Below are 13,137 nucleotides of genomic sequence, written 5' to 3'. Positions count from 1 at the left end.
CAGGGGGTCATTCTGACCACCCAAGTCCTGAGTCCTGGTGGTAACCCCGCAATATACCGGTCCAATATTAGTACTCCATCATCTCCTCAGAGCTATGGGCTCAGGGTGCAGCCATTTCCGGGTCATGTGGATCAAGTCAAACAACTGCGTTCGGGTGTCTTGTCCTCCATATATCGCCATTCATGGAACTCTGGGCTTGTAGTGCCGTTGTCACTCCGAAACCTGGCCAGGATCTCTGCCTTAGCGAATAGTTTGCTGCAGCTTCTGCAGACATATCGCTAATAGATCCTGCTGGGCTTCCCACATAGGAATGGGGCAAGGATACCAGACCATGTTCTCGGGCCAGGCCTCCGCAGGGCTGTTCTCTCAAAGCCAGGAGGTATGTTCCACATCATCCTCCCGGTCATTTTTTGTAAGTAATGGCTAGCCTGTATGGTCGGGTCCCTTCCCCGTGGTGATTCTGTTCCATAGGGTTTCGTCTGGACTATTAGGTCTCTCAGCAGGGCTCGGTCCTGAGCCAGCGCCGACTCAGCAGCAGCTGATTAGTCCTGCTTGCTGCAAGTCTGTCGCCTCTGTTGGGCGGTTGCCTGGACCCTGGGTAAGCCTGCCTGCTGGGCCGCGGTGGCATGTATAAGGGCCTTGACCACATCGTGCCATCTAAGGGTGGGAGGTTAATGTCTCCGCCCTGGACTATGTCCCCAGCGCGCAGGATCCACCCCTGACACCCAGGTGCTGGCAGAGATGAGGTACTGTTCCTCCTGGGTCTCGCGCTTTCTCTTCTCTGGCGTAGGTTCAGGGCGATTGCTTGCCTCCACGTTCTTAATCACTCCCCAAGTGCCTGGAGGAGGAGAGAGAGGGAGGACCTGGGCGCCTCTCCCCCAGGCCACACCGCGGTCCGCTGTGGGGCACTTACGAAGGTTCCTTCCTCCGGGTTACTTCCCTCTCATCCCGTCAGCTTGTGAAGGGCTTCTGGCTCTCTTCTATACAAGCCTGTGCCCCTTACCTAGGGTTCTTGTTCGAGGTTCCCAACGCACACACCCAAACCTTCTATTTCTCTCTGGACAAACTCTTCTCTTCTGCAATCTGCAATCTGCTCGCTCAATCCAACCTTTCTCCTTCAACTACCACCCCTGTCTGACTGAAGCAGGGGTTTATATCCATGACCTAGGGGAGTGATTAAGAACTGGTTCAGAGGCAAGCAATATCGCCCTGAACCTACCCCAGAGAAGAGAAAGCGCGAGACCCAGAGAACAATACCGGCAATTTGCCACAGGGGATAGTGGCAAACTTCAAAGAGCAGGTTGGTATGGGCAGTTCATTTAGATTAGACAGACAGACTTGCTGATCCTGCTGCATTTATCAGTGACTTTCAGCACAACTGGCCATAAAGAATAGCAGGCCCACCTACATAATGTGGCAGGGATCATGGGAGGTGCACTGAGCTGGTATCAGGAATTCCCCTGGGGCAGATACCAGAGAGTTGTGAGAAATTATTCTTGCTCCCCAAAAGCTTCAGTGTGCCAAGTCCCACCAGGCTAAATTTTATTGCCCCTCCTATTCAACAGCTCTGTCAGACCACTCAGAGGGAACACATAATGCCATGTATGACACCCAGCTGTACAACTCCTTGTATGGTACTGTCAGCAAGGCCACCCAGTGACTTCAAGAAGCAAACTGCTGACTCAAGAGTAACTTGGTGAGATCAAGGCAATGCTAGTTGGAAGGCGGAAGCTCTTCAATGAACTGGAACAAGTGGAAAACTCCCCCCCCCAGTTGTCAAACACATTGCCTCAGGGTCCTGAAAAAAGGCACACTCAAATGTTATCAATAGGGAGAAATGCATTTTCCATCTACGCTGAGCAGGTTACTCGAAGACTGTACCCCTTTGCCAAATATATCCATCTCAGGTGAACACCCCATCTCCAGGCCAGACTATCACCACTCTGTTTACCCATTTTAAGGTCTTATATTTCACAGCTTGCAAGGGCTAGAAAATCTCTGGCACAGGAATACAGATACTTCAGTCCTTAAACCAAGGATGTCCCTAAGAGTAAGGCACAGGTTACTCTTTCGAAAATCAGTCTCAAAATGGTAGCTGGGGACAAAATGGAGAATATATGAGGGTTTTGTTTTACAGAAATACAGAAAGTCACCACTAATATGGGAACAAAGTTTCCTCAGGTTCTACCAAAAGAGAATGTAGAGGACACACAAGTTCATGAAAGAGGGAAACAACATTCTTTGGCAGTTGTTACTGTCATAAACAGATAGTAGGAGTTAATAGAACAGAAGTACTTTATATCTCTTTTGACTGTAAAGGGTTAACAAGTTCAGTAAGCCTGGCTGTCACCTGACCAGAGGACCATCAGGGGACAGGATACTTTCAAATCTGGAGGGAGGGAAGTTTTTTGTGTGTGCTGTTAGTTTTTGTGGTTGTTCTCTCTGGGTTCTGAGAGTGACAGACGTGCAACCAGGTTTCTCTCCAATCTCTCCATACAGGCTCTTATCAGTTTAAAAAAGTTAAGTACTAGGTAGATAAGGCGAGTTAGGCTTATGTTTGTTTTTCTTTATTTGCAAATGTGCATTTGGCTGGAAGGAGTTCAAATTTGTATTTGCTGAAAAGATTTTAATTTGTACCTGTATATTTAGGCTGGGAGGGTATTCCCAGTGTCTATAGCTGAAAACCCTGTACCTATTCAATTTAAATTTACAAAAAGATAATTTTTATTGTTTTTCCTCTCTTAATTAAAAGCTTTCTTGTTAAGAACCGATTGGTTTTTTTTATTCTGGTGTAAGACCCCAGGGACGGGGTCTGGATTCACCAGGAATTGGTGGGGAGAAGGAGGAAGGGGAAAGAGAGGCTAATTCTCTCTGTGTTAGGATACTTTCTCTCCAGGAGAGTCTGGGAGGGGAAAGAGAAGGGGAGGAAAGGGTGAATTTTCCTCTCTGTTTAGTGATTCAAGAAGTTTGAATCACAGTGATCTTCCAGGGTAACCCAGGGAGGGGAAGTCTGGGAGAGGCAACGGTGGGGGAAAGGGTTTACTTTCCTTGTGTTAAGATCCAGAGGGTCTGGGTCTTGGGGGTCCCCGGGCAAGGTTTTGCGGGGACCACAGTGTACCAGGCACTGGAATTCCTGGTTGGTGGCAGTGCTACAAGTACTAAGCTGGTAATTAAGCTTAGAGGAATTCATGCTGCTACCCCATCTTTTGGACGCTAAGGTTCAGAGTGGGGAGTTATACCATGACAGTTACTTTTTCACAAAGGTTTGAAAAGCACCCTCAGTATTCTGAGGGGCAGCACCTAAAGATTAGCTCTCCTAAGATGCCCTTGGCTTCTGCCACTAGCCTGACTGGGAGCAAACACATAAGAAAAATTCACCAGTCAGGAAACCCCAATGCCTCTGTCACAATTCAGATTCACTGACGTCTTCATAATACCTTGCTACTCCAGAAGCCGTCATACATGGCAATTTCTGGCTCAGCAACTCTGCCACTAACGTAAGTAAAGGACACTGCAGGCCTGGACACTGGCTGCATTAGCAGAACTGGGGTGTGGGACAGGAATAGCAGCAGGAGCTCCAGGTTAGGATGGGGGTGGCCTGGCAGAAGTGCAGGGGAGAGGGGCTCCAGGATCCGAATACAGGGACTTGCAGAGCAGGACTGAGATGAATCAGCAGAGCTTTGTGAAAGAAGTTTCACCAATACCTTCCAGCACCCTATTTTATACCAGTCTAGTTGTCCAGAGAAGCAGGTATGCTTCCACAGTCAGAGGGGAGACTAACCCAAAATCATGTTTTAAACCAGTGGTTCTGCAGTTCGTTTATTCTGTGAACCCCTTGGTAAGAGAAAGATCCCTTGATGGACCAGTTCTGCTCTACAACTCCCCAGTTCACACTATATGTTCTCAGCATGTTGCCTTCTGCTGATCCACAGACCATAGCTGGAGTTTGTAAAACCCCAAAGCAGCGAAATGACAAAGGCTAAAAGTCTAAAATGGAGCCTGTTATCCCCACGCCAGTGGGCTGCAGAGGGGAGGAGAGCCCCGCAGGCCCTCTCCACAACCCTCTAGGCAGCTCAGGGGTGGCACTGAAGGTGTCCAGAGCAAGTTGTGTAGGTCAGAGGAGAGCAAAACAGAAGAAGCAGGGTCCCAAAAGTATACCTAGCATCCCAGGAAAGAACAATAATATTGCTTCATTTAGTTTAAAACTTCTCTATATTTCATTTGTGCTCTTGCTTATCTAAGAAATGACTAGACTGCTGAGCACCACAATCAGTTGACACTGACTGCTAGACAGCAGCAGCGAGATGAACCAGTGCCCTGCAAAGAGCGAAAGACAGACAGACAAATCCCACGAAGTAGGGACAGAATCCCAATCCCGGTAGCCTGCTAATCATTTTACTCACATAATAGATTCCTCACTCCCATCGTCTCAACATCAGCCATACCCCAAAGGGAGTCTCATCACTGCTAGCATCAGAAGGACAACGCTAAAACCCTACCGTTGTGCTACCACTCCACACCCTGCTCAGGAAGCCTTTCTTCCCTCATTATTCCTCAGGAGACCAGCTTTTCTCTCATTCTCCACTGCTACAGCATCATTGTTCTCCATTCCCTTCCCATCCTCTCTGGCCAGCTGCTGCTTCTCCATTCTGACTCTCTATGGTGCTGACACCCTGCGACTTGCTAGGATGCCTCCATTGTCTTTGCCCAAGTGCTCATGGCATAAGTCATATATGCTCCCTATACATAGGCTCAGTCCTTTCCTGTAGGCACAGTCTAAGTTAGCCTGAGCTCTACCTTGGTGAGGAACTGTGTGGCCTGATGCACTGCAGGGACTGCTCATCAGACACCTCTCTTCTCAGAATGGGAAGAAGGCAGCAAACTTCCAGGTATTTGGGCAGTGGAGGAAGCCTTCTGAAGTCTAGATGTGTAAGGTTGTCACTGCTTTCTCACAGGTTCCTCAAAAACTCTCACCTTCCCTTCCAAGATTCAAAACACACCTACTTTTTCTTCTTGTGACCTCACACCTCAAAATTATGTTGTGCCCATGTCCTGAAATCCATTGGGCTGTTTCAGCCACACCCAAAAGCATGGAACACACAGTAATTTGTTAATATTTTAAAAGCTCATTATGCCATGTATAGCCAAAGGCAACACCTACAGTGCATATAAATATGGTAACTTTACATACAGAATTATATTAGAAGTATGAATCTATGCTTTCATATGATAGCTGTCATTAATTACACGTTCATCAATTAAGGCAGCTTCATTCACATTCAGAAACTTCTTTGAAACCAGAAAGATTAGAAACTTGCTTCATTTTTAAATGAAAATTGAGACTCCTGTGAGAAGTTTTTGACCCTTCTCTCTCACTCAGAAAACAGCTTCATAACCGAACGGGGCCTTTTCAACTCAAAACTGACCACCACTGCTACACACTCACCCCAAGCACCGTGCCCACTCCCAGAATCCCAGCACTAGGAGTTCAATGACATCCACAGACTGTAACATGTTTAAAGAAACAGCTCCAAACCACTGAGTTCACTTTGGGATCAAAACGACCTCCCCATATCTGTACAGCAGAGTCAAAATTGAACATCTGCATTCCCAAATATCGTTATCAATAATTACTTACTACTGTTCTAGCTCTCTCTCAGGCAGGCATCCATGTAGCATCTGGGTGCCACTGCATCATTGGAAAGCACCTGGGCACTCCTTTATTTACTGTAATCCCAAGCCCTGCAGTCACACTAGGCTCAAACACGACTCTCACAAGTGCTGAGTAAAAAATAAAGGGCATAAACAGCTTTGATACCAGTTCTGCATTTTCAGAGCATTTCAAAGACTTTCCTATGGTTGGAACTGGAGATCGCCAGCTCCAGCCAGGAACTCACCCTCGCTGGGTAGTGCCATCACTAGATTGACCTTCATAGCTCTTCAAGAAGTCGGACACAGATCCCTTACTGAAACCATGAGTTAGACACAATGCATTTCAAACACTGAGCAATGTCACTGACACATGCCACAATGCCTGCCATGTACAGAAACTTTAAATGCTATTCCCTGAAACACACTGCGCCTTCAAAGCCAGTCTATCTCAAAGATACAGCTGGAAGGAGCAGACTCTTCTTCTCATCCACTGTCTCAGAGTCATCCTGATTCAAACAAACAAACAAAGAAGCAAGCAAACAGCAAGCTTGCCCAGAAACTGTCTCTTTTCCAATGGGTCGTGAAATCCTATGCATTAGTCATGTGGTTTGTGCAGAAGTTAGACGTGGGGGTGGGTGGACTTGGAGGGAGGGACAGAAAATAAAGGGTGGGGAGGGACAGAGAGTGAAAGGGGTCTTTGCCTCTGATGGGTTAATGAGCATTTGGAAGTTTAATTTCTGCTGCTGCTACCAGGGAGCACTTTGAGGAGAAAGCTCAGAGCTTCCCTGGCAGAGCAGCAAGCCAAGCTGCCTTCCCCATGTCTCACAGGCTCACTTTTTTTTTTTAAATTATGGGAAACACTTTTAGACAGACATTGGAACTCATAAATTATACAGCCTATTTGCATATTCCAGTCATGAGATATTATGCAAATGTGACATGATTTGCATAATGGATTCCTCTTGTCGCTTCACTTGCTTCGTGCTTTTAAAAAACAATATGAAATAAAACGAAAGCATAAAAAAGTGAAAACAGCAAGTTCCAAGCATTGCCATGTCTCCTCCCATCTGCACTGTAATTTGCCCTCATTTGCAGCAGAGACTGGGGGAGAAGGAGAGAGAAATAAAAAAACATAGCTCTCATAAGGTAAATTTTGTTCTTAATTACAACGAGCCGACTTTCCCCCTGGTTGAGATTCTTCACCACTAGCAACGCATCTGAGCCAATTAGGGAGACAAAAAATACAAGGATATAGGACCAATGTATAAAAGGCAGCAATATTCAAACTGCCTACCCCATCATTTCAGTGTGCGTGGGGTGGGGAGCCGTCTCCTTCATAACTACTTAATTAAATAAAGCAAAGATTTTTTTTTTGTTTATTGGAATAAGCCATTTTTTTTCCTACTCAAACTTCTGCAGCGCTTTCATTTTTAAAAGGGGGCGGGTGACGGAGGAAGAGGAGGAGGAGTTGCTTTGATTACTTATAAGAAAATATAATGGCAACATATTGCAAAGGATGAGACTGTAGCTCATCGGCTTCCATCAGCTGTACTTCAATAAGCAGACAATGTTCCCTCAGCAGTGGCTAGTTTTGCTGAGGGCTTTTCTCTGCCCCCCTGCACCAGCGTGAAAGGCAGAATTGTGCCAAGCGGCTGGCGTCTGTACCCTGTGGGAAAAGTTAACTGTAATTCTTCAGCTTTTAAAATCAATTAACCCGTGTGTTAATTAACATCAAGTCAATGGGGGGAGGAGGAGGAGGGGAGAACGGGAGGGAGGAGGGAGGAAAAGAGCTGCAAGGGCGGATGGCAGAAGAGTTGGCACAGTGCCATCCATTCAGTGGCAACGCCACAGTTTCGTGTGATAACAGCAGCGGGTATGTGTTACAGGGGCCCTGTATGCGGGCCAGACAGTGCTGTAAAGCTAAGGGAGATTATCCAGACCCCCAGGAGCAAACAGCAAGCAGCAACCGAAGGCGCAAGTGCCAGGATTACAGACTAGGTTCTTCCACTGCAAGCCCATTCTCGGACACAGGGACTCAGCTACGGGGGATCTGGGGGACTCCCCCACTGATGAGGCACAAATCTGACTTTCAGGACTTTTCCCCCCTGTCCACGTCATTCTGCCGCAGTGGAGCCAGCACAAGGGATGCTTTCACACCCTATGAAACAAAGGCCGTCATCTCCGCCATGACACCGCTGCGTTCCAAGCTGAGGCTGGCATCCTGGAGTCTTTAAAAATAAAGGGAACAACAAAAACAGCAAAAGAGAAACCACAACAACAAACCCCTTGTGCCCATCCTCCGTGCCAGGGGCAATCTGGGCATCTGTCGCAGCAGAAGGCGCTTGTGTGGGGCTTTTTTTTTTTTTTTTGCGCAAGCTGTTGGCTTGTTTGACATTCGGGTTCGTTTATAAATTAACTAAAGAAAAAACCAAAACAATAAAACAAAAAACCCTAGCCCAGTCAACAACAAACAAAAGGGAGTTGCCGACATCGAGAGAGAAATGCCACAGGAAGCTGCAAGAATGCAGGCTACAGCCGATGCCACTTGCCATTCGGAGAATCTCAGGGAAAGGTGCCAATTCTGCAGCTCGGGAGAGACAGAGAAGGGAGCATAAAGGTCTCCAAACAGAATTCCGAAGGAAGCCTGGAATACAGCTCTTGTAGGGCAGGATCATAGATGCACACAGCCTCTGCTGGGAGGAGGGGAATGTATATATAGATATAGCTAGAGATGCTTATCTACGTATATAGACACACATGCACACACTGCCTCAGACCATTTTAAGCACACAGATGTGTATGTATGTGAGGTATGTGTATGTTTATGTATACACGTGTGTATTTATTTCTCTCTCTCCACACACGTGTGTGTATATGAGACACACACCCACACACAAGGGTGCATGTACATCCCATTTTTTGACCCAGGTATACACAGAAGACAAAATAAAAATCATACTCCAGCAGCAAGCAGACAGGCAGAGATTTATCTACATTCACTGCTATCACCAGGGAGATGAATGGGGCCGATCTGAAGCCCTTTACAAGATCCACTATGGGAGTGAAGGAGGAGGAGGGATGCCACACAGACATGCACAAACTTGAAGACGGCGAGATTTGGAAGGTGAAGCCGAGTGGCACACTGGAGGGGTGAGGAGGAGAAAATCCATATACACACTTTGTGGGGTTTGGGGTTTTGGAAGCGGGTTTCAGGGACAGCTGGCTACTTACGTTATCTGCGCTGCTGTGGATCCTGAAAGGTGTTCTGTTGGCACCGGGCGCTGAGCCAGGGATGGGTGCTGGAATCAGAAGGGAGACACAAAAATAAAATCATACAATGGGAATACTGATTGCCTCTCTTGCGGATTTTACAAAACATACAAACTGTTTTCTTTTCCTTTTTTTTTTTAAAATGTGGATTGGCGCACGTCCCTTTTGAATGGAAAATACTAGCACGGGATTTACAGCCCAGCTACAGGGCTCAGGATTAACAGCGCTGGCATCTTTTGGGCATATTTTTCCTTTTAATGAATGAGCTTTCGCTGTTAATGAGGAATAATCGTTTGGCTAATGAGCTTTGAAACATTAAGAGAAAAGAGGTTTTTTTCCCGTTAATCGCCCTGGTGCGACCGCATGGGTGGATTACAAAAGACAGCACTAGGAATGCAGTACAAAGGGGGAACGTCTCCTGGAGTGGGATAAACGCAGAGATGGGTGATGCGTCCCTGCATCTCTCCTTCCTTCGCTCTCTCTCTGCCAACTGCTATGGGTTTCCATAACTCCACAATCAAACTGGATGTTCAGGAAAGATTATTACAGTCAAAAAGTGAAGCGTCGGCTGTTAATGTCTCCAGTGTTTAATCATCATACAGTAGAATGGTTTTATGCATATTTCATTTGCATATCATTAAACCGCGTTAGCGTGGGACATTCAGAGCCAGGAAAGGTACAAAGTTGTGGAGGGAGAGACAGAAAGGTCCCTCTGATGCCTATCTTCAAAAGCCAGGGACTGGTTCCATGAGTTGTCTTCACTTTTACTAAAATCATGATGACTAGGAAACCTTTGATGTTGGATATAACCTTGGATTCTTCTAATTCCAGCAGAGTGGTGTATTAAAGAGAAGGAAATGGTGCTGCGCTAGACATTTAAAGGAATATAAACTCCAATGGTATGGAAATAGGATCTCTTTGGGGAATGCACTGGCAGAGCCAGCCACAGCTTTGACAAACACTACCACCCTATCTGGTTAATATTAATAAAGGATATACATAGTAAAAGTAAAACAGTGAAGACAACATACACATTAACCTGGGAATTGTATTTCTCTCTCTCGCTCTCTCTTATTAAGGTAAAGAGAGGGAAGAAACCAGTGGTAATTTACACCTTAATTAGTGAACAGTTGCCTCTATGTTTATTTCTTTTTTTCTTTCTTGCTTTTTGAAGAGGAGTGTTGTCACTGGTGAAGTGATTAATCAATGATTTGGTAGCTAAGATCAGTCTCCACTGGCACTGGCCAGGGAATGAACGTGTTGGTTGGGGGGAGAGAGGAATACAGTGGGCTCTTTGTAGATCTTAGACATGCACAACATATTAATTGGGGTCTTTCTAAAGCTCCCTCAATGGACTATTTCATCCTGGTAAAACAGCAGCTGGTTAGTCACTGTTGGCGACTCTTCAAATATCACTTCTGCTTGGGGCTTTTCTGTAGCTGTTTGTTGTTTTGTTTTATTTTTCCTCTGGATGGAGAGGGCATGTGTGCAATGCTACCCATTGCCCCCAGATTCTGAATGGTGCATACAGACCATTTGGATTTCAAATCCCTTCCTTGTGCAGAATGCACACCTTCATTCAGAAATGCAATGCTGTTTTATATTGGAATTCTCCCCCTTCCCCCACGTTTCTTCTCCTCCAAAGCTTTGTCTCGGCTATGAATATTCAGATGAGCCATGATGTGATTACACTGTACAATTACTTGTGTACATGGTGGTGGCGAAGGAAGCTGAGGAAAGAGAGCCGACATGCTCAGAGCTCATTCGGGGCTTGTTTTCTGTATTTTTCCCCATCTCTGTGGCGCTGCGGCACATGCAGATGTCGCTGTTGTTCTTTATAAAGCCCTAATGATATGCGAAAGCATAACGACCTCATTTGTGCGCGAAGCATCAGCGAAAATATTAAAGGGGGGGGAGAGAAAATCCTGACTGAAGGAATGTCCATATAAATTATTTTTATTTAAATGAGTGGGAAGGAGGAGGTGGCAAGTCAGAAGAAGTCACATGGAATACATGCATAATATTAATATGCAGAAAGGTTATCACCAAGGAGAAGAGGCTCCTCAGCACAGCGCTTGGGACAAACAGGCTCATTAGGGAATGGAACAGCCCACTGCATGATTTACTTATTTACCTCTACCCTTATTTAAACCGCAGCCCCAGGCACAACATGCCGCCTGGAGCCTCTTTTAGGACTGGAAGCTGGTTGCCCAAATAATTCCCAGGTTTCATTCAGAAATTGCATCAAGAATGTTTGGCAGGAGGGAGGGGAAAAGAGGAACCAGAGGGAAGGGCTGCTTCATATCACAATTCTGTAGCAATGGAGCATTCGAATGAAACAGCCTCAAGGAGGGAGTGAAAACACAGCAGAGTGCAGCTGGTACAGGACTCCACCCAGGCTGGCCGCTGCTAATTCCAGCCTCAAATATGTTCTTCAAGGACAAGAGCCCTGGGACAACAGCAGATAGGTCTCTGCCCTACTGGCTTTGTCTCACTGCCACTGAAAATCAAAGGCAGGTCAAGTGTAGCTCCTTCCGGCTCAGGCAACTGTGGAACAGGGGTGTTCATTGCTGTCACTATCACAGGTGCTGCTGAAGAGCAGATAGAACCGTCATTGCACAGCACAGGCCAGATGCTCCTGTCAGTTAAGCCCATGACTTCAGGGCATTTGTTCCTGTAACAATTCCAGTTATTGCTCAATATTACAAGTGCAAAAAATAAAGGTCTATATAGAATAGGGATTACCAGATATTTTGCAAGTATGTTCAGCTAGGAATATTCCTCTGGATCAGTTGGGCTGACCTACAGATGAGAACAAGAGGTTAATAAGAAGTATCGGGGGCATAAACAACCAATGGCAAACAGAAATGTGGTGGCTTCAGCTGTGGTCGATTGTACTCGATAGCTGGTTCAGAAAAACCCATGTCTAGACATGTCTAGCCACACTCAAAATGCAAACAGCTCCAGCCAAGACAACATCCTTAGCAGCACTCTGGCCATTGTCACGGCTCAAGCTGCAGTCAGAGCTCATCTCCAGAGAGAGAGAGGGGCTATTGGTCTTGTCCCTGCCTACAAGATGAGCAGGTGGTACCGTGAGAGAAGGGCAGTTCAGGTGGACTCTACCATGAAAAGAGCTCCTCTCTCATCCCACACCGCAGACACAGATGAGAAGAGACCTAGTCTGTCGCTCAGGAAACTCTTAAGGGCCAGATCTTCAGCTGGTCTACGCCAGCATAGTTTCACTGGCCGCAGTGCATGTATCCAGATTCATACAGGCAGAGGATTGGGCATAATTGTACGTTTGAAAGAGGTTCCATAGCACTCTACCGAAGCATTCTTAAGGCCACAGTAACTGGGGTACGAGGTCAAGCCAGGTCTCCTCCAAGCAGAGAGCAGGTCCTGAGGTGACCCAGGCAGAAGAAAAGCAAGATGGACAGGTTAGTGCTCTCTTCTCCTATAACTATTCCAAGGGGGTCACTGGGGGATGGGCTGGTGCTGTGGCAAAGAGGAGAACTCCCAGCTGAAGCTGCTTGTATGTACTCAGGCTCATGGACTCATCTATCTTTCCATTGCTGCCACTTTCATCATGCATGAGGAATGGATGTGTTAGCCAAACACACACACACCCCCTACCTTCCTAGAAGCTAAAAAGGGTGAAGAGCAGAACCCCTATAAAGTCCATTGCAGCTCTATGATGCAGGTCTAATTTACCTGGTCTCTGCTCAGGTGATGGCGATGTGGTCTGGAGAACTGAGCAGAAAGGGATTGAGGTCAGATTGTCCTAAATTCTAATCCTGGCTCAGTCTCCCTCTCTGGCCTAGCACAAGTCACCTCACCTCTCTATTCCTCAGCTTTCCTTCTGTAAAATGGGGAGGATATTTACCAGCCTACCATCCAGGAATGCTGTGAGGATTAGCTAATAGCTGTACCGTGCTATGAAGGTCAGTACTATATAAGGACTGGATAAGATCATTACTGGTGGGCTCTATAGAGAAGCCTAGGACAGATCAGAGAAAGTGGTAACACAAGAGCCCTGCCACACCTCAGTGCAGGCTATCACTATCCATTTCTGAGGCAGAATGGATCAAAAGAGTACTAGTCTCTAGGCAAGGATCACCAAACCAAAAATAACTTCCCTGGATCCAGATGAAAGAACATGAGTACATCCTGCACATAAGACATGCCAGAGCACAAGCCCCCTGTGAAACACCCACT

The 13,137-nt window shown here is 46.4% G+C and overlaps 1 protein-coding gene across 1 annotated transcript in view; it reads right to left on the bottom strand.

Annotated features, from left to right (window-relative positions):
- LOC116838685 (uncharacterized) overlaps positions 1-13,137 on the bottom strand; it is a 383,139-nt gene that overhangs the window by 174,924 nt on the left and 195,078 nt on the right. The window contains exon 4 of the mRNA XM_075073854.1: positions 8,884-8,951. Coding sequence (XP_074929955.1) covers positions 8,884-8,951 — 68 coding nt within the window. The remainder of the gene's footprint in view (positions 1-8,883; positions 8,952-13,137) is intronic.

The sequence above is a fragment of the Chelonoidis abingdonii genome, chromosome 19, assembly GCF_003597395.2.
Source record: "Chelonoidis abingdonii isolate Lonesome George chromosome 19, CheloAbing_2.0, whole genome shotgun sequence".
In the NCBI taxonomy this organism is placed as follows: domain Eukaryota; kingdom Metazoa; phylum Chordata; order Testudines; family Testudinidae; genus Chelonoidis; species Chelonoidis abingdonii.
The sequence above is the reverse complement of the archived record's forward strand: the minus strand, read 5'-3'. Positions and strand labels throughout refer to the sequence as shown.